Source organism: Scophthalmus maximus, chromosome 10, assembly GCF_022379125.1.
Source record: "Scophthalmus maximus strain ysfricsl-2021 chromosome 10, ASM2237912v1, whole genome shotgun sequence".
NCBI lineage: Eukaryota > Metazoa > Chordata > Actinopteri > Pleuronectiformes > Scophthalmidae > Scophthalmus > Scophthalmus maximus.
Genome location: NC_061524.1, coordinates 18595040 through 18621539, shown reverse-complemented (window position 1 = coordinate 18621539; position 26500 = coordinate 18595040). Strand labels below are relative to the sequence as shown.

Sequence of the window (26500 nt, the reverse complement as noted above, 5' to 3'; positions counted from 1 at the left end):
TTTCCTCTCAAAACATGCACAAACATAGTCCCTTTTCCTGCAGCTCCCTGACATCTTCCAGGTGAACCGCTGACACTGGCTGCTCCTCATGAGTCACATCCACTGCTGAGCAATGCTGCCCTGAATCAAACAACAGCAAAACTCAAGAGGAAGGAATTCTTCTACACCTTGTGCTCAAAAAAGAAATGAATGCTCCATAACTTTTTTTCTTCCAAATCAAATTTCAAGATGAGACCACAGTAACGTTAAGTTGGAACCACAAGGCTTTTATTTGTACATGGAGTGAATCAATTTGCATTCAAATTTTTGATATGCTGAATGCTCAAGGCCCCTTACAAGGCTTATGCTAATGTTTTGGGGACTTTAACTGTGGCAGCCACTCTGAGAGCTGCACTGCTGACAGGTAATGAGAGAATGGTGTATGTGGCTTTAGTTTTTCATTCCCAACAACATCTACTTATAATCACAAGACATAAAGTGGTGAAAGTTGGGGGTATACGTGATCAGGAAGAACAACAGATTGCAACAGTAAAACTTTAGATTTATATCAAATATTTACCCCCCAATTTAACCCCCATTTGGAGCATTTTTTTCTTATTATTTCTTTAGTAATTTCTCATTTAACCATGAAGGCTAGCTAGAGGGAGTAGTAGAAAATATAAGATGTTGTGAAAAAAAATTGTATTATTCACAAGATGACATTCCCTAGTCCAACTCAGTGTCAACAGGGCTTGTGTGGGCGGCAATAAGGATAAATATTCTTCCGCAGCATGTAGAATACAGAGGAATGGGTTCTCCGGCTTCCTCCCACAGTCCAAAGACATGCAGAATGGGGTTAGGTTCATTGGAGACTCTAAATTGACCATAGGTGTGAATGTGAGAGTGAATGGTTGTCCGTCTGAATGTGGCCCTGTGATGGCTGGCGACCTGTCCAGGGTTTACCCTGCCTCTCGCCCAATGTTAGCTGGGATTGGCTCCAGCGACCCCCCGCGACCCTTAAATGGATAAAGCGGTAGACGATGAATGAATGAATGAATGACTCTTAAACAAAGTTTGTTTGTCCTGAGGGTCTTTTTAGGAAGTCTTTCCCATTACAAAAGTTCTCCAAGCCACTGCTTGTGTGCTGTAACACAGCTGCAGCTGAATGCCTTGCGTAAGTCATATAAAAAATACTTTTACCAAGCTAAGTGTGACTAATGTTGTGTCTCCCGTTAGCATGCTGCCCATGTTTACCGGCACTGCCCAGTATACAAGGCACATATACAGGCAGCCGCCTCCTACTTCATTGATGGAGCACTGCACGCAGACTTTCAACTTGCTCAAATCCATTTTCTTGACTCGACAGTTTGTTTAAATCCACTGAAATCTACTTTTTTTGTCCTATATTCATGTCTCAAAGTCTTTGACTTCATTTGTTTTTCATTCAATGTAAACTGTTGTTTTCAATCTCATACACATCGACCAGGGGCTGCACGGTGGTGTAGTGGTTAGCACTTTCGCCTCTCAGCAAGAAGGTTCTGGGTCCGAATCCCGGTTCAAATCAACCAGGGCCTTTCTGTGTGGAGTTTGCATGTTCTGTATGCGTGGGTTCTCTCCGGGCGCTCCGGCTTCCTCCCACAGTGAAAAGACATGCAGAATGGGGTTAGGTAAATTGAAGGGTGTACCCCGCCTCTCGCCCAATGTTAGCTGGGGATTAAGCAGTAGACGATGGATGAAGGAATGGACCCATTGACTGCCACTACGCCTATTTTTCACAATATCAATAAAACACGCCACTGTGCCTTTGCCAGATAAACCGCAGGCTACAAGCTGATCCTATGAAACTCATCTGACAGGAAATGCCACCTTTTTCATTACCCTGCTGTCAGCTGCAGTGAAGGGTTTGTGTGTGATAAGAAATGTGCCAAAAAAGACCCACTCTGACATGAAATACTATTAGAAATACCATCAGACAATAATTGAGACCAAAGAGGGGCACATCTACACTGACACACAGAGGACATATCCTATTTTTAATGTCAGTAAGAGCTCAGATAAAGGTTAAAGGTAAAGAAGAAAGCAAACATACCACTCAGAGTTGTGCTATATTTCAGCAGATAATGCTTACCGTTTCATGCCCTGGTAGGAATAAACAACAACAAAATATCTTCTAATGCTGAGTTGCACAATGAGATGAGGGCAGTGTGACGTTCGAACGCAACAGGATGTGACTGTCGCTCAAGGACCATATTTGTCTTTTCTCATCCCAGTTCCAATACCCTCAACCACTGAGGGAATCTAAAAGGAGAAATCTGTAAGGAGAAAAAAAAGAAAAAAAAAACATTGGGAGGGATTGGGAATCTATCAAAAGGACATAGAACAAAACGGATCCAAACAATTATTGTTTCAGCCAGCTAAGAGCCCAGGGCTTAGGGAAAAATCCATCAAGACATTTCATTAGGAGAGACCTGAGCAGTGACAAGATCTGGAGACAATGGAGCCATTTTCTGGAGAACGGCGGTTACACATGATTAAACCTCCCTCACAGAGTTCAAAAGCACAAGCAAGCTCATGTCCTGTGAATAGGAGAATTACTGTCAAGTGAAAACACTTGACAACTATGACCAAGTTGGAATTGCAAACATCTGTCTTATAATTTTCCTTATGAGTTGTTTAACAAAGAAAACAGCGAGGTGATGTGTTCCTTATATTCTTCCACCTGGCTTTTGATGTTGGAAGTATACTATTTTGGAAGTATGCATGATAATAATGGGTTTTATGTACGCATATTGATGTCAAGGAATGATGCAAGTCAGTTATTGGTTACTGGTTATTTAAGATATGAAATTATAATGACAAGGAGAAATGATATAAACAATACATTAATAAGCGGTTGCTAATTAGCTAATGTTAGCATTATTGGTGGCTAAAAATGTGAAGATTAATCAATTTATTTCACCTAGCCCAAAGTTTCCGGCTCCATCCCTTCTCAGCTTTCTACTTCTGTGGAACAATGCAGCTGACTAGTAGAAGGCGACAGCGGTAAGGGCAGAACACTCTGGTGACGGTAGATGGGAAATCCGCCAATAGTCTCATTTTGGTTTGGTCCTCGGGGTCTACGTCCTTCGAAGGAGACGGCCCCTGAATTAGGACAGCTAGTATGTCCAATATTTTAGTCCATGTCAGCGTACCTACCAAATCAACCTCCTCTGCACTTCATGTTTAGAGCTCATGCAAATTCTAGTGTGCTAACATGCTAAACTAAGAAGATGAACGTGATATACCGTATATACCATATCATGTTATGTAGTGCAAGTCTATGGCTGGGTTAGGCTGGTTATGGCTGAAGAGTGCTGACCGCAGAGATGAAAAATAATACGCACACACGCACACACACACTGACAGCAAGAGACATTCATCAGGAGGCACTGGTGAATGTGTGTGTACGTGTGGTTATGTGAGACAGCTAAAAAAGGAAGGCTGGCATGACATTAACGCCGGCAGAAGGAAAATATTATTACCTGCTGTGAATTATCCAGTTCCACATCCCTTTTCCCTGGTCTATTAGACATATTCCTCACTAATAAGGAGAGAGAGAAAAATGAAGATATGCACTGTATGGGAGAGTTTGAACCTGATCTGATTTGTTAACTATAAGGCAAGACAAAGGCAACCCACAGAAGGCACATTTGTATCATAGACTGAATATAGAATGGCAGCGTCGAGTTTGGCATTTTGGCCAGCGCCATCCTGTTTTTTTTAAACTAGAAGTAACCATATTTGGAGGAGCGGTGGGTGGTCCTGACTGAGGTCAACCATTGAATCACCACTTGTGCATCCGAATGGTCACAATCCTCCTGAAATTATAAAGATGACGGACAATTAACTTTAATCAGGTTAGAGTTAGGGTCATATTTAGGGGTTCATTCTTGGTGCAGACTAAAGTGAACATCAAGCGACAATTGTTTTATGACCTGAAGAATATATTGGTTTAAAAAAGAATTGCTATAACTTCATAGCATCGACTTAGGTACCTCTTCTTCTCTCACATTTTAAATATGTTCAACTGTCAGAGGAATCGGAAATAACAATCTTCTCTGCAACCAATTATGTTGCGATCTCTTATCACATTGTGGCCCTACAACATGGCTGCAACCATAGCTCCTTTCAGGACCTGGCGACTACATCTATTTTTATATACAGTCTATGATTAAGATGGATGACATAACACCTGGATTGAACCCTGGTTGCTGGTGGCAGCATAGGTAGTAAGCGCGGTCTCCTCCAAGTTAGCGTGGGAAATTGACCAAACTTAACTGTCAAAGTACACATTAAATACATTTTTCTCAAAGATGGTTTCTGTCATTTGAATGTAGTTCCTATCACACTGATGTTCAAGTGTTCCTTTTTCCGGTAATTTGATTTTAATCAGTTATTTAATGCTATAAAAATAGGTTGAAATGTCTTGATTGACAGCCGAGACTGACTCAAGTCTGGTGGAGTGCATGTCATTTTGGCTCCACTCCATGGTCACTACTGCATAGGCTCTGGCTCAAGCCAACAAGCCAGCCAACAATCAAGTCTACTTGACTTGACTAGACTTCAGGATCCAGTTGCTTGAAGCAGGGCAGTAGGGCTTTTCCTTTGTAGGAGAAAGAGGAATTACAGATTATTTTTGCTCAGTTGTTGAGTTTCAATATGATCAAATAACATCATCATAATCACATGGTATGAACTCTGTTTTAGAGAAATTAGAATAATACTGCCATCTTGCTTAATCTCCCTGGAGGTGGCAGCGTAGTTTCATTTCAGCTATTGCAGACGAAAATATCACTGCAATTTCTTCATAAAGAATTCAATATAAGAAGACCTGTATGTTTAGACATTTGGGTATTTTTACACTAGGTCATTTATAGCATAGCACGTGTTTTTATTTATTTATTTTGTGTGCACAACTGACATAATAAAAAAAAAAACATTCACAAAAATGTAGCATTTCTCTATTTTACCAGAACGACACAGACTGAGTCCCAGCAGTGGGCCTCTCTATTGTGCAGTCAAATGAGAAAGCAGGATGAGTTTCCTCTCACTGAAATTGAACTCTTAGCACAGTTCAACCATGACTGATTGCCTCTGCTCAGGCCCAGTTCTACACAGAGATTTATCTCTACTATTCTTTTACTCTGTTTGTCTTCGCAAGCGTAAAATGAGACATGCCGACTTCGGATGGAGGCGACTGTTGTTGCTCCTGATCGGGGGCCATAAGGAAATTGAGACATATGCCTCTGGAACACATGCCTGGTTCAACAAAGGGTAAGATGTTTGTGATCTATGTGTAAAATCAAAAATGAAAATAACCTGAAAAACATTGAGTATTATTATTATGATGTTTTCATGTAAGTTTGTATGTTTTTTTGTTTTAATATGTTAATATAAGAGTGATCCACAGCATTCAAACTAAATTGTGATATTTCACCCATTTGTTTCCTCTTGAACGGCTTTAAGAATTTAATATCACCTTTACCACACCATAGGACAATATCTCAAATACAGTATATTGTCTATCAGCTTATTCCAGCTTTTAAAGATACCCCAAGTTCTGAGAACTGAAGAAGCCTCTTGGATGAGAGGTGAAGTGTTATCAAAAAACTGTAACTATGTCCAATTGCTTCTGACTCAATGCCCTTGTGAAATTACTATGACCTATGAACACCAAAAGCTGACACCAACACTTCCTCTAAGTCATCTACGTTCAGAGATGTATTTGAAAATCAGAACATGACAGAAGTAAACTAAGATATTCCACACTTCTGACGAAGATGAACATGGAAATTGGCAAAATGTTATTTTAATGGATGTCTTTTTTTCCCACGCATTTCAGTTAAGTCATAAAGTTCTCCGAACTGTCTTCAAGATGTATTGTAATCGTGAATCATAATCATGGGACTATTCAGCACATTACCATATCAATCTCAAAAAGTGTGTGCTGTTGAAATTATGAGAATGATTCAGAATTAGCTCTGAATCTCTGATCAGAGCAAAGCATAGTTGAACCGACATATAATTGGATTAATTGGGATGAGTATTATCTGAATCGTCATGCCAGATGTGTGCAATTTGCTGTTCTCAGTACAGCTGATGTCACAGTAAAAATGTGGATGCTGGATATAGAAAACATTGACGTCATTACATCAAATGAGTCAAATATTTCAAAGTGAAATATATTGTACTGTTTTTATACTAATTTCCTGTTTTTAATATCATTTTCCTCAACAGGCAATGCACTTTTAGTTAAGAACAAACACACATAAATAACAGTAAATTTCAAAAGAATCAAAAGTTATAGATATATATATATATATAAAATGCCTAATTAACCTCAGTTCATCAAGAGTTGTGCTGAGGTCCCAAAAGCATTATTTTAGACGTAATTCCCCAGAATTTCTTTGGCATGTTTCAAAACTTTTGAGACCGCAGAGATGCAACAATTGCTTGCATGGTCACTTTACCTGTCAATAATATTCCCAGTTAATTCATTAACTGTCTGTCTTATTAAATGCTAAAAAAGTTATAAAAAAGGCCATACCACTATGTACTGTTCTGTTCTTTAGATGTTATAGTATTTCCGAGTTATGCATTTTACTTGTCAGATTTAGGTGTTTATGAGCGTTCACTCCTGTTCTCTTTAGTCGTTAAGTAGCAATTCCGTTGATGTAACCAACAAAGTATCAGAGGCATTCACCCTCCTGTGATCTAGAACAAACCCACTCCTAAGATCAAAAAATCACAGACATTCACCCTCCTGTGATCTAGAACAAACCCACTCCTAAGATCAAAAAATCACAGACATTCACCCTCCTGTGATCTAGAAAAAACCCACTCCTAAGATCAAAGGATCTGTATAAATAGGCGGTGAATCCTCTTCAGACTCAGTTAGAACATCAAGACTCCCTTCCTTTGGATTATACCGGGACTTTGAGCCCCCTTCCTTCAGATTGTACCTGAAAATGTGATGACCTTGTATTTGGCATGCTGGACTGCATCTAGATAAATAGTCTGAACTCTACAACTGCTTTCGCCTCCATCTTTCATCTGCACTCTCACCTGAACACAACTCTAGTGTCCTGACCCGACACCCTGGAGCGATTGTTGCCACACCTTAGGATCCACAACACATACTTTCACACAAAAGTTATAAATAAAACCTTAATTTCCTTTCGAAAAATCAAGTGATTAAGCCCCACTTGAGGATATCTACTAGAATTATAACTATCTTCTTTGAGTTTGTACAGGCTGAGGTTTATGAGGTTTCAACACTCAAATTGCTGGTATTGAAATATCTTGGCTTTCAAAACATTCAACAACAAAACAAAACATTGTCCACTGATAAATTTCCTCAGGCCAACCTACTGAACAAACAAGTAAAAACCATTATTACATGTATAACATCCATGTGAGAGCTATTGACTTCAACATAAAAAAATGGGTTTGGGGATGTTTCAAACGTAAATCAAAGAATCAAGCCCACATGATATTCAGTACAGCCTTTTGGGCCACAAACAAATCAAATTTTATTAAGAGGTGTTGATTTATGAATTTGTAGTGACTGTAACTATATTCCTGCATGTCGGTGAAACTTTTAAATGACTCGTGCCTTTGCCATCAGTAGTGCAGTGACAAGAATAACGTTCACCACGCCATTGCGATTCTTTGATTTATTAACAAATATTTAGATCCAGGTTCATACAACTTGATTATTTGATTATTCTCAGTAACACTAGGAACACGTAGTGACATGAAGTAACACGATCAAACTGTAGGCCTCCCAGCACACAACAAAACCCACTGTCACAGCCCCATAGAATGTATGGTCAGCCCTTCCTGGCTTTATGCCTTCCCTCTTTGTGATGCTTGATTGTCCCTCACATACACACAGAGCATAACACAATGAAAATAAAATCAACAATTTAGAAGTTCAATCAACACTGCAAAATAATCAAATTAAAACCGAAGTTCATTTGACTTAATCGTCATTTGATTTTGATGAGTCACTCACATATATATCACACACCCAAGCCCATACATTCTATATAAATCCATATACAACTATGCACCTGTGTGTGAGTTCTTCCACTCTAGATTAGTTTCTTTCAATAGGCATTCCTGCTTTAGCTTCTTGATCTGGTTGTTCACATAGGACGACAACTTGAGTCACCCAAAATTAATTTCTTCAGTAAACCGGTAGACATGAACACTGATCCCTGCATATGCTACTGGAGCCGCAGCTTCCTGTAGGGTAGTCAACAGAGGTTTGAGGTAAATAGCCTTTTATCCCAACCTCTGACGCACGGCAGAGGCGTCACCCAGGTCTGTGTCCTCTCACCCTGGCTCTTCTCCCTCTACACAAACCACTTGACATCCCTCCACAGCTCAGTCACAATTCTTACATATGCAGATGACACAACCATAATTGGACTAAAAAATAACAACCAAGGCCAATAGCTTGAGGAGGTACTGTAGCCCTAGCAGTCAACTGGTGCTTTGGCAACAACATCCAACTCAACACATCTACATTCTAATGCTATAGATTTCACTCACAGTCCCACTCCCCTAAACCCAAAACACAAACAACTGCAGAACATAGTAAAGAAATAATCCCAGATTACTGGCACCCTCCTCCCATCAGTTTTTTTCCTCTACAGCAAAAGAAAAAATGTCTGACCCCCACCTCACTCTGTCCTTCACGTCTTTCAGCTAATGCTCTCTGGGAGGTGCTAACAGTCCCTGCCCACCAATATATATATAAAACCATATTTTTTCCTTCTCTCTAACACTTTCTGATGAAAACTTTTTGTGAATTTTGTCTCGACACATCTCTGACTTCTTTTGTGTTAGTCGGGTACATAATGTCTGCTGCTGTGCTAGTTGTTTCTAATATTTAATGTGATGTTGAATTTCTAAATTGACGCTCACATCTGAACAAATTTGGAGTTTTTGACTCTGTTGAATTGATCTTTCCCACCATGCATCGCCAAAAGCAAATTCCCTGATCACAGTCACGTGGTAATTAAAAATTATTCTGATTCTGATTCCAATCCATCCACATTTTGTCCATGCTCACACCCCACATTTTGTCCATGCTCACACCCCGTCACTCCAGAGAAAAACCTTTTTGTCCAGCACACTGGCAAGTTTGTGGTTGAAGGGCTGATGAAATTCCCTGAGCAGATCTCTGGTGGCTGGAAGCATAGGACCCAGGCTCCTGTCTGCTGCCCGCCGAGTGTTAGACGAGGGACCTTTGGTCAGTGCTGCCTCAACCTGCTCCGACAGAGGACCTGCAGGGAAGGTGGGACACAAGCTGAGGTCTGAGACCTTGAAATTGAAACAAAGGAGAAAGCTCGAGGCAGAAACAACCAAATCAATACACAGCCAGGAAGATACAACAAATGCTTTTTTCATTCACATGTAATATTATTTTAATGTAAAGAGAGCATGTCACTCTGACAGATATTTTTTTCGCTTTCTGGATACATACCTAGACTCAGAAAGTCAAAAACTTTCTTGAATGTCCCTTTAAGGTTGGCTGCATAGTCTTCAAGTCGCAGAACTAGAATCTGCTCACGGTGAAAAACTGTCAGCCAGTCCAATAAGAAGACAATGTACATTCCTAAAGTCAGCCTCACCTGTGGGGGAAAAAAATCAAAATCAAAGTCAATTTAGTCCAAATCACATGTGCAGGTGGCAGACATAACTGCTGCCAAACAACAATAACCTTTTCCTGGCTTCAGTATAATGCCATAAGTGGCTGCAAATTCACATCTGAAAATAGTTGCAAACAAATGCAATTTTTAGTCCTGTAAAGTAACAGTTAATAACTCTTAATCAATCATATCTATATTAGAGTCCTGTAGTCAAAACACATTTAATCAATATAACTGTACACCAGGTCCAAGGAGATCACATTATTTACAGTACAGCTAAATCCGTTGATGTAGTAATGCACTGGTGCTAGTGCTTCAAAATTCATTGATTCATACAGAAACTATTGTGTCATGACTTTAATGTCCGTGGATGTTTTTAGTTTACTACAACTCAAGACTAGTAAAAAAGAATAGAAAAATGTTGAATTAAGGAATATGTTGCTTCTTTTTAATCAGACATCATTCATACACTTGCCGGCACAGCCATCACGGCCAAGTTGGGTTACTTGTCTTTCCCTATAGGACACTTTGGCACGTGGACTGGAGGACCCGGGGATCGAATCATTGACCTTCTGGTTAGTGGACGACCCTCCCTCTCCCCTGGGCCACAGCCAAGTGAGTCTTTGATAGAGATATTATTGAATTTGTTGAATGGTAATTTAATCCACATGCACAGACACTATGAGTCCTCAAGAGGGTACCACTGCACAACTCCTGCTGAAACTAAGTCTGTGCCGTGATTCACAGGAGGCACAGGCTTTGAATATCTTGAAACCCCTCATATTTATCTCATCCTTAACAGTGGAGGCACATAAACAAAGAATCTCAGCTTGTTTTTCTGAATGTTTTCGTAAGATTTGAGATTGATTATGTTTTTCTCCCTATGGTTTCAGACAGAAGCAATTGCTGCTTTTGCTTTAGTAAATCTCACAGGATAACGGTGCTGTCACCTACATGTGGTGATAAGAGTTGACCAACCAACAGAGCTCATAACTCTCAAGGGTCTGGAGTGACTCTGGGCAGATCATTGGTGATATTTTTCACTGCAAAGTGCAGTTGCATCACTTTATAACCACTTGGAGAACAGGTAGAAATTACCAAAATAGGTGTTTGTTGTAAGGTGTAATTACATATACTCATAAAGACTGTAATTCGGATGTTAGCTGGTATTCAGACAGCAAAAGGAGAGAATATCACTTCAGCTTACCGGCATCGCGTAGTAGAGGCTTGTGTCGTAAGCGCAAAAACGAAGTGTCATCTCAGACAGGCAAGATTGAAACAACTGCACAGACTCTACGACCTTCAGATGGAAGTCTTCTGCTGACTTGTTGGCCATCGTAAAATACAGGTAGTCAGAATAAAGCCTGGGAGCAGAGTGAAACAGAGCCGTAAGCCAGTTGGAACTGGGCAATGACATTTTGCTGGATGTACAAAAGGAACTCAAGTTGAAAACTAGTATGTTTTGGAAAATTATAAATTACTGGAAACCCAACATTAAAGCAACCAAAACTGTTTGAAAATGTCTGAAAATTCCCATCTATATCTATAAAGGCAGATGTGAAGATGGCCTTCCCGGCAGTACCTCTCCACTGGATCTCTAAGCAAGACAATGATTTTTGCACTAGGCTGGACTGTGTGGATAAAGTCCTGGGTCAGGAACGCAGGCTCTGTATCCTCTTCGCTGCTGTGAAGATAGCTCCAGGCTTGGTTGTCCCACATAGTGGAAGCACTGGATTCACCTGTCAGGACATTGAACAGCAGTTACATTCCAATGCAGCAAGTAGTGCACAAATACAGACACAATGTGGAAAAGTTTATCCAAATTTCAGGCCAAAATATTTGAGAGATTTTCTTTAGTCCTTTTCATTATCAGAATTCATACAAAGTTTTTCTACTTCACCAACCAAATCCAATTAAGCAGAGCTTTCCTTCCTACAGAACCAAGCTCATATTAAGGAGTGCCCATCAAATGATCAATACTACACTCTCTGAATGTAATTTCTTTATTTACATGGTTATTCTCTACTGTTCCTCAGAGCCAGGCCCAGGTAAGCAAAGTTTTTTAAGCAACTAAATTTACATTCAGGTGTACAACAGCTGTCAGAAGTGTATTAGTTTGTCCGTGCACCTCTACAGAGGCCATGCTGTTACCATAGAATATCTAGAATAATGTGAAGGGTCTTTGCCTCTGTCTCTTCAACAGAGGATACAGTATTTCCCCAGAAGTCAGAGACTAAATGAGCGAGGCCTGGCGATAAAGGAAAAGGAGACAAAGGAGACCTGTAATTTGAATCATGATCCACTTGCCTGATTGTTCAGAAAATAGCAAATGAAAACTACAAAAGCAAAAGACTCTTCCATATCAAGCACAATGGATGTTAAAAATACCAACTCAAACACACCCAGAAACATGCAAAAAACACACTAACAGTGTGTTCACCTGTTATGAGCTGGAGTGCGCTGTGGTCTCCAGATGGATTTCCACTGCTTCCTGCTTGGATGTTGTGGGCTGCTAAGTCAAACAGATCCAGGTAGTCTTGCACAGGAAAACTTTCCACAAAGCCATCTTTGAAATGGATAAAACCTGCACCCCGAGGTACAACAAAGTTATTTATTGTACAGACTTCTTCACCATATAAGTAATTTTATATGTATTGCATAATCTTTGCAATCAACAAAAAAAATCAAATCAAATAATTTCTCCAAAAAATGTTTATTGTTATTTGTTTTATCACCTGCCCCTTGCAGTGCACACTGGGTCTAGTTTAATCACTTGTGTATTTATGTGTGACAGAGCAGTTTGACTATTAGATCTTATTAGACTAAATCTACATTTTGGGAAAGTGAGGGCAATTTTACTTCATCCCCTTCGGCTCTGTCCTTCTCTGAGCTTTCACCTTCCTCCTCTACGGTCAGGCCTTCCTCTACCTCATCTTCTGACAACTCTAAGTCTGAATCCCCTTCCACAATTCGGAGTAAGTTGCTGCCTCACTCAGCCCTCCGCTTCACTTTGGGAAGGGGGGGAATTTTACTTCATCGCCTTCGGCTCTGTCCTTCTCTGAGCTTTCACCTTCCTCCTCTACGGTCAGGCCTTCCTCTACCTCATCTTCTGACAACTCTAAGTCTGAATCCCCTTCCACAATTCGGAGTAAGTTGCTGCCTCACTCAGCCCTCCGCTTCCTGAGGTATGAAATTGGTTAAAGTTAGTTAGCCCTGCTGTCCACTAGAAATGACAATGAATAAAAGGGTTGAAAGGTTTGAAATATAATCCTAAATCGAAGTTAAGGCTCTTATATTGAAGATTTGATTATTAGCAACAAAAACATGTAAAATGTTACCTCTCATGTTGCCATTATACTGTATATGGAAGCTGCCTGTGTTATGCACAACATTGTGAAAATAAAGTATTTGTGCTCTTTGGAGTACCCCAACAGCAACTGAGGCATCACTAGAAGGATGCCATCTTTACAGAGCAGTAGGACTTAAATATGTTGTATAGATGGTAGTTGACTGAGAGGTCTCTCTCCACAGAGGCCAAAAATGAATTGCTGCGTCTCAGGAGGATACAGACTGGAAACAGAGTAAACAGAATTCCCGTCTTTGACCAAGTGTGTCTGAAGTCACCTGCCAGCACCTCTGAAGCTCACTTACCAAGACATCCTGCACATGAACCCTTTTCATTTGCCATTACACTTTTTTTTGAGAATGTCAACGGTCACTTCAGTCATTACTGTGAAGCTTGCAGCTGATGCTCACAATGTCATTTGTTTTAAAAGTAAAAAGTGTGAAAAGAGTGAAAGAGTGAAAACAACAAATAGTGGTTTTATAAGGAGTTTCCATAGCTGCGGTTGACTACTTCATGGCCTGGAGCAGTGACTTCCTTCATTATCTGCTGGTTGACTGACCACTAGACTTAGGGAAATCATTTCTAACATGATCTGACATATATTAGTTATAGGGTATAGATCAAACTTCTTTCAAGAAAGGGAAAGCATAAATCTCAAGTGTTTCAGTGTTCAAAATACATCTCATCTATGTTCCTGGGTGAGTCCTGGTCAGCCAAAAGTTCAAATAAAAGTGTTTCATATAAAATTCAGACTTAACATTACAGTTACTTTTTTTTATCTCTCTGTATATTTTCTGTCATCTGTTTGTCCTTTCTTTTCTCTGCATTCATCAGATGAAATGATCTCCTTATCACCAGTTTGCCTCTGCAAACCTCAGCCAAAGTTGAGGGTTGCAAAGTAATAAACATTATAAAATATCAGCCATCTCCTGGCGACTTACCAAAGCGTTTCCTGGTCCACCAGTGCGGCTCCTTCATGGTGTTGAACTTGACCTCTGGATGCAGCAGCAGTCTTTGAAACAAGTCCGTAGTGCCACACTTTGGTTGGCCGATTATGTAAAAGTATGGCAAGCAGCGCACACGAAATTGCTTGCCGTCTCTGTGGTATAAGTGGTGGTGGAAATCGATCCTCAGGTGGTCACACACAGCTTTGAAACTCTTTGAGCGAGGAGTAAAGTGGTTCCCCCTGTACGGATTAGTGCTGGCTTCCCCAGAGAACTCCTCATACCAGCATGGGCTCTTGAGGCTTGGCAGGAAATGGCGAGGAATTACAGAGAACAACTGCAGAGAGGAACAAAATTAACTTCACAGAGCATGGAGAAAACGACTGGTAAATATAATTGGTTAATAAGACACTGTAGGCCTGTGGTAAGTAATGATTTGGAGACAGATATGTTTGTCTAATTGATGAAAATGTCAGAGGTAACATTTTTCATTCACGTGGGGCTTGCTGCTATCATAGAAGTCCCTCGCGACTGTTTTCACCATCACATCATGTAATGGTATTACCAATGGTTACAGGTTCTTTTGACATAAATAGGATAAAAACATTATTTATTTAAAGGGGCCATATTATGCTCCAGGCACCTTTTCAGCCTGCCTATTTGGTTATCTGGGGTGTCTGCCAGCCCACGGAGAATGAAAAGAAAACAATGAGTCGTTGATTCGTGGTTTGGGTTGATCGTGCAGACGGTCTGTAAACGAGCCATTCACAGCCCGGGCGTCAAGTGACGTAAGTTGACTCCTGCTACTGGGGCGACCACGCCCACAACCTGAGCAGCACCTCCCCCCTTGAAGTGCGGAAAAACAGATAGCGTTTACGCCATCATTTTCTCGCGGCTTGCTGCCGGCAGACCTCGCGGCTGCCGGCGTTCGGTCGCGGCTGCCGGCGGTTGGTCGTCGGTCGCGGCTCCCGGCTTGCGGAGTTCGGTCGCGGCTCCCGGCTGCCAGTCTTCGGTCGCGGCTGCCGGCGGTCGGTTGCGGCTCCCGGCTTGCGGCGTTCGGTCGCGGCTGCCGGCTTGCGGCGTTCGGTCGCGGCTGCCGGCGGTCGGTCGCGGCTCCCGGCTTGCGGCGTTCGGTCGCGGCTGCCGGCGGTCGGTCGCGGCTCCCGGCTTGCGGCGGAGGGGTCCCGGCTGCCGGCGTTCGGTCACGGCTGCCGGCTTGCTGCCGGCGTTCGGTCGCGGCTGCCGGCGTTTGGTCACGGCTGCCGGCTTGCTGCCAGCGGTCGGTCGCGGCTGCTGGCGGTCGCGGCTGCTGGCTTGCGGGGGAGCTAGACTCACGAGCTCGGCAGGCCAGGATGTCGTTAACGTTCTATCGCCCAGCCCCTTGTGCTCTGTGTGTAATTATGGAGAACGTGTTCGCTGTGCCTCCCGGTCTCTACGTCGTGTATGTGCCTTGTTACGTGCGACTGTTGTCATGGCAGCGCAACGCCGTAGTTGCGCAGCAGACGCGGGGAGGAGCGAGGAGGAGCGAGGCGGAGCTTTGCGGAACACGAAGGGAGGGGGGCGAGGAGTGAGCAGGAAAGCGCTGGAATCGACCATAGTCTCACAGGGCTGTTTATACAGAAAGAGGAGGGTGCTGTGTGGCTTGATCCTTGAGGTGTTTTGACATGGAATGGCAAAGATATGTAGTTCACACACCTGAAAACCAATGTAACTTGTGTAAAAGGGGGCATAATATGGGCCCTTTAAAGCTACATAACATGACTCGTAGCTTTGCAAATGATGCAGCACCTATCTTGAGTCTTTGTGCAACTGTTAGTTACATCATGCTGCTTTAAAAACTCGAACTAACATTGACACACACACACACACACACACACACACACACTAATTGCTATTCAACCTACTTACTCACTTGTATTACTACCTCTGTACTTGTGATGCTCTTTCCACAAACACCCTGAAATTATGTAGGGTAACGTGGAATAGTATGATGAGAACATACCCAGGAAAATTACAGTTCATTGGCACTTTGCAGCAGTCAGTAAGCCCCAACACTGATATTTACTGAACAACTCTACAAACTTTTATTCTAAAAAGAGTTAAATCGATGTGGAATCAGCACTTCAGACGGACTCAACAAACACTGGTCATTAATGGCTTCACCACACAGGCAGTTACTGCAGGGCTGATTGTAAAGTCTTTGTTATTTATCTCCTACCACTCACATTTGTCCTTAAAAAAAAAGATAAAGCAATCACAGTTGCCACTTATTACCCTTTTTCAGCATAGATACAATCTTTGAGACTGAGTCAAGAATGCTGTAAGTCAGAACCCCTACAGATGAGAGACTGTAACTGCAAAGCACCACATTTATTAAACAAATCAATTAAAAAAACACATTTTAATTAGATTCCCTTTTCTAGAGTTACATTTTTTAGAGTAGTTGCCCTAACACCCGCCTGTTGTTATTTATTTATTATTATTATTTCATAAAATTTTCTGAATCTGAAGCACAAATGTATATGACGTATAATGTTCTGATAAGGTATGTATAAATTCTGATAAGGAATAAACTTGCATTCCATGTGTGAACTTTCCTTAGCTGAATATGGTACTATGCTGCTTTGGCAGTAAGTTCAAATTTACATTCTACAATTTATATTCTTAAACTAGTGTAGTTTCCAACATCCCTGGAATGAATCATCATTTGTCATTATAATTTTATCATGCTGGGTGAAAACATTGCTTCATTGCCTGGGATTAATATGATCAAACATGACTTACATGGGAGTCCATTTCAATGACGTCCTTTTCATCAGGCAGCTTCCTGGGTGCGTAATCCAATTTGTGCCGGATGATCTTCACCAGCAGTCTTGTGTCTATTAAATCATTTTCAGGGGAAACTTCAACCGCTGCTGTGCTCGTCGGAACAACCAAAGTTCTAAGCTGGAGGGGCGTGGGGGTGAACAGAAGTCCTTTCCTGTCCCACGGAAGGATATAGGAACCCATGATGATGAGGAACATCAGTGTCAAGCCCAGGAGGAACCTGAACAGTCTGACTCTGGAGATGCTGCGCAGGTTGGTCAATGACAACATGGGAGCCCACTTGACATCCAGATGTTCAGGCGTGTTTGTGTGACTGGAGTCAAAAAACATCCTGACAGACCATTTCCCATTGTTCTGATTCATGGGCAAGCTCTGGAGCCTGCAGTTCTGCTCCCTTTGGGTGTTGCTCCCATATTTGCAGTCTGATAGTAACATACTAACATAGAAGCAGATCAGGTATGTAGAAAGAGGAGCCAGGGAATCTGTCTCTCTGAAAAAGAAGTTCCAGCTTCATCTACAGGAGGTTGTGTGTCCTGGTGTGTCTGTCAATCATATTTTTTAATCTGCATGTCATGATTTGTCTTCATGTCTTATATGCTGTCCAGTCTTTAGCAAGGACTCCTATGAATCAGAAACAGTTGTTAAACACAGTACATCATTTTTTCTTTTTTCATGACTTCCGTTTTCTTTTCTCATAAAGCGTAGGAGTGTTTCCTTGGAAGTATTTCTGTCACAGTATTTTCTGTGTGTGTGTGTGTGTGTGTGTGTGTTTGTGTGTGTGTGTGTCTGTGTGTGGTCTGCTGGATGGAGAAGCCTTGCTTTATGATTAAGGCTACATAGCACATGCGAAGACAAGTGCTACTAAGAGACATTCAAGGTCAGAATAATAGTTGCTCTGTAATTCGAAACTAAAAATACACAATAATTTCTCTGTAGGTATTGATGCAGGTGGGCACCAAGTTTGGCAAGTGCACACACATTGTTTTCTTTGCCTACCACATAAAAAAAGGCATTATTATTTCAAGTGTACGGCGCTAGTAAATTGCAGATATAAAAGTGCAAAATCTTTTTAAATCGTTTCGCCTGCCAGTGATGTATTTATTTTTGATTTGTCGCAGAGTTTGTACGATTTATCAATCCCACTGGACCAGGTGATGAAATCCTGCACCAGTTCCAGCACATTTCATGGAGCAGCCTCTAATTTTGCACAACAGTACAGCCACAAAAACAGCATGTGCCTCAATATGTTCACACTTACAATGAGGTGCAAATTCCGAGTTTATCAGACACAATAATACTAATAATAACTAAGTGAAGTGACATACTGTTTGGCATTACAACTGTAGGACAAGAATAACCTTTAGCCTATAGCCTATTGTAGTTGTAACTGATAATAACAACATAAATTGTGCCATGTTGTGAACTAGACACTACATGTCTGAGGAGCTTTCCAAAGGTTAGTGAGAGACAGAAGGTATGAGAGCAATCGGGAACTTTGTTGTTTGGATGATTGTTAATAATGTGCAAAGCCCTGTCTAGTTGTGTTTTTTTTTCCACACATCCAGGTAATTGTCTTATTTTTAGTTTTTTTTGTAACTATGCATCTAATATTCTCAATAAAGATGAATGTCTGGTTAGGTCAAAATGACAAGAATTTGAGAGAAGAGAGAGATTTGGAAATGTGTCAGCATAAAGCGTGAGAGTCAAGGGTAAAGCATGGAGTGCAGATGTTACGTAGAAGATGAGAAAACAGTGTGAGAGCTAGCAGAAAAGACAAGCTTTCTGACGTCTTTGTTCTAAAAATGGATCTACGGTGGGAAGTGAACGGCAGGTAGGATTGACTGAGGTGAAACCCCAACATCCTGCTGATTCAAAACAGAAACCTGCATTCATCATCGCATCACATGCCTCTTGTGCACAAAATGTCAAGACTCAACTGGTATCGCAGCCAGAATGGGATATTACTCATGTTGTTAATGCACTGGCAGACTCAAGGTTGCTGCAGTAAATGTAAGATACATATACGGGTAAAATTACCACTACTACTTAAAACCACTGAACACAGTATAATCATTGCTGTAAGTGTGTCAAGTTCTTTTTTAGGGGTCTGCAATAAAAAAGTGTCAAAAGGCCTAAACATTTAGTATAACACAAACTCTTAACACAAAACATTGTAGAAATGTCTTAAAGCATATTTAATTCACAGAACCTTTCAACATAACCGTAACCAAAAAAGCGGAGGGAGCTAGCATTATTATGAAGTTGAACAAACAAACATGGACGGGACATTGCTAAAGTTCAGAGAGTAGTGACTGCGGCTACATCAGAGCCAAAATAGTGCATTTTAAAATGAAATTATCTTATCGGCAAATTAGCTTAATAAATGTCCGATACCGATAATCATAAAAATGTTGAATATCGGCTCCGATTATCGGTCAAGCCCTAATCCCTTTTTTTTTCTTCTCTCAGTCAGCCACTGTACTGGCAACATCTTTATCCTCTCCCATTCTGTTTGCTCTATATTCTCCCAGATCGCAATACTGACCACACTCTATATTGAAATAAATTGTTAAGAAACGTAGTAAGTTTTGTCTGGACCTTGCAGAAGCATAAATGAAATGCCATGTTCTCGAGGCCAATGAACCTCGCAGATGATTACAGTGAAATGGGCTGTTTGCTGATTTTATAATAACAATATGTTGAGCTGTGATGAAGCTGTGTCCCTCTCATCAGCAGCTTGTGGCTGTTACATAGACAAACCACGAAGCTCGTTATTTTTAATAAGCCACAGCTGCACAGATCCCACAGCTGCGTGTCACATTAAGAATCCGACCTTTTGCGCCGCTGATTAATACAAACAGTTACTTCTGTCAAACTTCAGGCCAGTGTCTTGTTCCTTCTCTGTGCTTCAATCCAGTCCTGGCTCCTTCAGATAGAAGACAAGACTTTTAGGCATCTGCTTCATTGTGGAGGTAAAACCATACATAGATACTTATGCACATTTATTGTGTCGCATCCTCTTATTTATCCCCCTCTATTTACCCTTTGTGACAAAAGGATGCCAATCAGCCTTTTGCTGTAAAGATACCAACTCCACAGAAATGACATATTTTTGATATCTTGACAAATGTGACAAGCACCTCGGGAGGAATTCACTGTGACCATCAGTTAAAGAGAGAAGACAATCAGGTCCAAGAGTCAGGACTCGCACGCACACATTCTCGCCTCTCTTGAAACATGTTTATAATTGTGTCTTTGTGTTTATAACTACGTAAACACATCCTGACCGTGTCCAGTACACTCTGTGACCGAGTCTTGGCCGAATCCCAGGCCTGGGAAATGGGAGGCACAAGAGACACCAATGTCACAAAAGGAAACAAGACAGACTCCTGTTGACTGGGCGAACTCAAACAAAGACTGATGGGATACCGAACTGCAGTAATAATGAAACTGTCTATGTGGATGAAAAATAAAATAAACACGTAAATCATTTGAAGGACTGAATACAAGAAAAGGTATTCAGACATCTACCCCCCCTTCTCTGGCCTTTTTCACATTCAGATTATGGATGAAATCTTGGCACGAAATGTGAAATCACAAACACAGTATGATCCATCACATCATCTCAGTGTTTACCGTAGAATTTTGAGAGACTATTTTTTTTTTGTACATTTTAAAGTTAAATCCATCAATCAGGCGAACTTTGATAGCAATTTAGAAGGCTACATCTATGAAGGCCTTTATGTTCTTGTCAACAATTGCGTGCTGTAGCCTTACAACCTATACATGTGTTGTATGGACACTGACCCCCTCCCACATACACCTACAAAAAAGGGGGGGAAAGTAGCTTATTTTTGAAAGTGCGCTTCTGGGTGACAGACTGAGAGCTACTCTGCTGTAGTAACGCTACAAAACACAAATAGGCTACATCTCTAGTCGCGTCTTGGCATTGCCTTTGTATCTATATTCGCGTGAATAATTCGGTGTGAATGCACCTTTAGCGATCTTTCATTTTGCTATGATAAGTGTAAAAATATTTTTGGTTTATGAGTCTTTGGCGCAACAAATTACACTATGGCCACAGTCTCGTCAATGTATGGGAAACCCCATACTCTAATCCTTCCTTTCCTTTCCCACAGAGAGAACAGATCAGCGGGTTAGTTTTCCGTCACTGGAGAACGATTGGCTTCACCACAATCTGACTCCCTAATCTGTAAAACAGACAGTCGTTTGAAGAAATAGTATAGTCTACACAAAACTGTTGGTGCTAAGAAAAGCCCCAGAAATATTAAACTCTGTGTTTAACATTGATGTCTGTCTTGATCAGACAGGTCACCACAGTCCACCTTGACATCTGGAGTGCAGATGTGCTCCTCACTTTAACATTTTTGAAATACATATGAGTGTATAACTGCATTCAGTATGTTTTTCTTATGACAATGGGTTGTTTGCTTTAGCAGCACTTTAAAACCAATGTGACATTAATAAGAAAGCAATATTTGAAATATCTGTTCTACTGTTTAATGACTGCAAGGGATTAGACATGGGTGGATCTGAAGTCAGACTGGGTGGGCAGTGCAGCCTCAGCCTTTTAAATGGTCAATTGTGTTGGATGTTTTCAGCAAAGGGTTTGGGTCATAAAACTATAATTCATCTGTTTTTTCTTCCAAAATAAGTTAGGCTAATCTGTTTTCTTTTCTTTAAAGTCGGTGTGACCATCTGATCTTGCATATGCCCCATCTTGTTATAACCAAAGTTACAACATCTTGTTATAACCAAAGTTATAACAAGATAGGTGCGCAGAGAGAACATACCTTCGCCATGGTTACCGCCCTACATTGCCATGCTAAAGGAAGTGAAAAGGAATTCCTGGATCCAAATAGAATGGATTTTTCCTTGGGTCATACCCCACCCCTCCACCATTTCAGGGGTATCTTTTGAGTTTCATCCTGTTAACTAAAAGACAAACAAACGTTCCTTAAGTACATAACCTCCCAGAAAAAATAAGCCAGAATTATCCTTTATTTTACTCTGGGCCCTTCATATTACTGTACATACTAAATCCTACAAAATATTTGAATTAATTTAGTTGCTTTGTTATGATTACAACATGAGTGGACTTCAGTGTTCACACTCTCAGTGTATCTAAAATATGTAATATACCTGATATTTCACTTGTGACTTCTGTGCTTGCGTTTCACTTGGAGCACTGCCTGATCCCAAATTGTAACGATTTAATACATCAGACTCTCTTTGATCTCACTTAGAGCTACAGCACGTATGCAGCCAATGGAAGTGTTATTTTTGACTTGTTGCATTTGTGCACCTTTACTGTTTATTTTAAGCTATTCCAGGGAAGAGCGGTGCAGTCAGCTTGGTATGAAGCTCTTATTCCCATATGATTGCGATTGAGGGTAAAACGTATGTGGAAATTAAACACGATCACGAGATGTCATTGTTACTTTGCTTTCACAAACCACAATGACTGAGTGCCAGTCTTGCTAAATGTCCCTCATTCGCGTTTATATTGAATTCACCTGGAATGTTTACAAGGGTTTTGTGTACTAGAAAACAACAGGAGATGTGATTTATTCTCTATAAATACTGTACCACAACATGTGCAAACTTGTTACTACTAATGGAGGAATAATACTGTTGCTTTAAAAGATTCATGCACAACAAAGACTCATTAACTACCAATAACATAATCTTGGGTAAAAGTTTTGATTGTAATAGTTTTCTGGAAGTTTAAATGGCAGGGGTCAAATTGACCCCAAGGATGTTTATTGAGGATAACAGGAGGGTTAGAATGTCATCAATAATTGGATAATGAATTTCTAACATGCCATTCTGAATAGCCTTTTACATAAATGCAGTCAATGCAGCAGCTTATGACAGTTGTTCTTCTAGTTTTCCATCAAAATTCAGCAAAGCTTGTGTAACGGGTTGAAAATATCTTCTAGTTTTAAGGTATGAATTTCACCAAAACGACGTTGAATTTAATTTGGTTCTGCATTTGTGTACTGTCGCTAGTTGTGTGTGAGCTTGTGTGTGTGTGTGTGTGCTTTGTGGGGGGGGTCTGCAGGGTGATGATGTGCAGGTGCGTTCCGGGCAAAGCCTGCACTTGCATAACTGGAGGTGAGTACTTATTTGCCTGTTAATGTCAAGTAATAATTTCTAATATAAATGTAATGTCAGTATCCTCCTGTGTTATTTCTACAGAGTTAAGTTGTGTTTTTTATTAATTCTGTGTTGAGAATATGGTCACTAGCATGCTAAATTAGCTTCCCTGATGCAGTCTTGTGGTCCTTCACTATCAGCACCATTTTACCTTTTATTAGGAGAGCCACGCCCTTGCAGACACAGCTCATGGTTGTGCATTTTTGTCATGTACCACAGGTATGGAGATGTTTGTTTGGGTGTTCATTTTTGATGTAACAGTTTCTATTTTTTATACTGAAAATGGAAAAAAGGGTTCCTTGGATTATTTGACAAATCTTTATAATTTGCCCAATTTTTTAATTTACACCCAGTTCTGCCTCCTGTGAATACTTTGTAACCAGAACACAATGCAGTGAGGAACACATACAGGGACAACAGACGGACAACCGCCCATCCAATCAAATTCAAACTTGGCGAGTATAACCTTAAACCTCAGTTTGTTCTTAACAGCACTGTCCCTCATGACTTCATTACTTGTCATGATCTGGCTTGACAGGCACTGCAGTCATACTTGAAATTCCAAAGTCTTTATGAGTAAAAAATTTATCAGCCAGCCAATGTCATGAACAAATAATTACATATTTCAAGAATTAAATGCAAGTTCCTGTAAATACCAGGAGTATCTAACAGGCAACTTCATCACCAGATAATCTTTCCATCCACAAAGATTCAACTTTTATCTCAAGTGCACTAAGGCACATGCCTGAACCAAAGAAGTGTCATCAGATGATATGCTTTAAAAAAAATATATATATATATATTAACTCTTTATATTCTTTGCATGCTCATAAAGCCAACTCCTATCATGTTAGTTTGACATGCCAACAAAATGTCTCAGATCAAACATGGGTGGTGTTATGTGTTGTTGGCTAGCACATAACACCCAACTGAAGATCAGTGCAGGTAACTTTTTTATAACAATAGTGGTTTGATTGTTTTTTTTTTTATTGATGAATGACCATACCAGGTTGAGCTCGGTCAAGCCTGGACTCAATCTGATATGCCAAAACTTTTTTCTTTCTTAAGCTAAGGGAAGTCAGGCAAAGCTGGCTTACACCAGCTAAAGAAGTTGAGTATTATAATGGAATGTTTTGCTAAGAGGGGAATACTGCAGCCTGCATTGGAGAACAAAACTTCGAAAATTAACAAGGAAAATTAGTTATAAATGAAACTGATATCGCTTTACATTTAACCTTACTTTTCAAGAAATTAGTAAAAAATTGCCATCGATTGAAGCAGAATTTTTTTTTTAAACTTAAGAGATCAAATAACTCATCTCTAAAAACAAAAACAAACAAAGAAAAATTCCAGTGAAAAGCATCAGGAAAGATACTCAACAGCAATGTAGCTGGAGCACGACAGCAAAAGAGTGAAAGATGGAGATCAGCCATCCTCGCTTAAATGGTTTTCAAGCTGGGAATAACGCAGAGAGATCATCTTGCATTACTGAGGCTTGTTGTCATCTCAGGTTAAAAATGACTAACTCTTGAAAACACTTTGGTATCATGCAATCCTCCCACATTCCTAGAGCTCTCTGTTACCGAATCTTATTCTTCCATTTGTGGTGGACCCCCAGAGTCCAGTCTAAACAATCTGATATGGTACAGCTCCCTCACTCTCCCTCTCCCCTCTCATACTTTCAGCATTACCTAAGCCTTTTCTAACTTCCACCCTTGCCAAAATAAGCATGGCGTTGACATCCCAGCAGCTCCAGACATTTGTTCTGCAAACTCAGAGGGCAACCTAAAACCCAAAAGACCAGACAGTCTGCATGGCTCGGTGCAGCAGCCTGAGTGAGTGTTTGTGCTGAGTATTTCAGCATTTAGAGGGTGCTACAACTTACAAACTGCCTTCCTAAAAATAAAATACAACTTCAACCATTTAGAAGCTCCACAGTGCGTCCACAAGAGGCAGGTCTGTCCAAAGGTCAGCTGGCTACCTGTCAGGACCTCCGCTCTGCTGTCTGAGCGGAGCTGCAGCCACTTTAATAGCATAGAATGGGAACAGCAAGGGAGGAAAATAAGTCAAATGTCAAACAGAAACAGCGAGCGCACAAACACCTCACACATCACACCTGACCTCATGCCAGACTTCAAACCAAACCTCAGCACTGAGCTGGAAAAATAATACACAATTCACTCCATGGCTTGTTTGCAGGGGATGCATTAGAGAAGCCATTATAGGGATAAAGAAAGGGGGAAAATCTCAAATAGTCTGTTGTTGCGGAGAACACTCAGTATTGTTATTTTTACAATAAACCGAATAATAATTACAAGATGATCGTAAGACATGGGAGCATGTGTACAAATGTTTACAGCAGTTTATACTGTTTTTGCTTCTGGACGTTTGTGGCTCAGTGTCTGAGTCCTCTACGCCCCCCCCCCCCCCCCAGAGACATGACACTGAGATATTCTGCAGCTGTGCAGTGAGGGAGAAAATCTAACCACCGGATTGTTACTGTTAAGCAATGCAAAGTCTCAAACACATTAATTGCATTCATTAAAAGAATTACATGTTTATTTTAGTCTTTCTAATGTAGCAGTATATTTAAGGTTATAATAGATAGATAAATAGATGTACTTCATTGACACTGGGAAATAATTTGCTGTTGTTGCATAAACAAGCTGTTTTAGACTCAGCTTCTATTACTCTATACTGACATATTCTCTGACAACAAGATACCACAAGTTTTTCTGCGAGATTAATGATAAAAACTGATAATGGGTGAATTTGTAACAGAGCAAAAATAAAATTGGAAAGGACAATGGACTTTTGAATGATTCAACACATTCAACTGAATACTATCAATTCTAAACATAATCCACTTTTTTTTTTCTTGTTTAATTGGTAATCTTTTTGAACAAAGATACTCACACTGGAGTTTCATCGCGTCATTCCAGGCGTCTGTCTTCTGTGGCCGCGCTCACGAGTCCGGCGGACGTGATCACTATAACCTGAAAGGTGTCTGCGTGAAACGAATAAAATAAACGATAATCGTATCCTGAACTTGGACCTCCTGACAAACGCCGGCTGGGCTGTGTCGGCAGCATGCAAGACTTTCCGGAGTCTCCTACCGACTGAGCGGCTCCCCCGCGCGCAAAAGGCGCCCAAAACAGAGAGGGGAGAGGAGGTGCGTGCGCGTGTGGAGCAGCCCAGGAAACAACAACAGACGAAACTACCGTATTTACCACGAAATGCTTTGTGCCCATTGATTAGCTTTAAAGTGCCATTATGATGAATGGCACATTCAGGTTAACTCCCACCAGCTCAGCAAAGGATCCCAGAGTCTCTGGCCGTGTGTGGTGGGATAGAAAATGGAAAATACTTCTCCGAAAGCACACATGTTCAAGAAGCAACTAAAAGAACCGTCCTGGTCCCCCCGATCAAAATCGACATTAAAATAATTTTTGTATTTTTTATTGTATTGATTGGAACCCTCTCGTTACTCTCTCATGGTGTTAAAGACGCATTTTTGATGCACA

General features: G+C 40.8%; 1 protein-coding gene across 20 annotated transcripts; it reads right to left on the bottom strand.

Moving 5' to 3' along the window:
* Positions 1–1991: 1991 nt before the first annotated feature.
* LOC118283890 (carbohydrate sulfotransferase 15) lies at positions 1992–26248 on the bottom strand. Of its 20 annotated transcripts, XR_004784709.2 has the most exons (13): positions 25893–26242; positions 16755–17417; positions 13968–14307; positions 12121–12264; positions 11263–11419; positions 10888–11044; positions 9515–9662; positions 6566–9314; positions 4467–4621; positions 3755–3836; positions 3501–3559; positions 2939–3134; positions 1992–2291 (listed from the first exon to the last, which is right to left on the bottom strand). XR_004784709.2 is itself a non-coding variant. In XM_035606315.2 (9 exons), the coding sequence occupies exons 2-9, from the start codon at positions 17229–17231 to the stop codon at positions 2241–2243; spliced, it is 1641 nt and encodes a 546-aa protein (XP_035462208.2). In that variant the 5' UTR covers positions 17232–17417; positions 25893–26248; the 3' UTR covers positions 1992–2240. The 20 variants fall into 20 exon arrangements, 1 of the variants encoding a protein (XP_035462208.2); XR_004784704.2 differs by having other exon boundaries at positions 3658–4621; XR_004784706.2 differs by having other exon boundaries at positions 3755–4621.
* Positions 26249–26500: the final 252 nt, after the last annotated feature.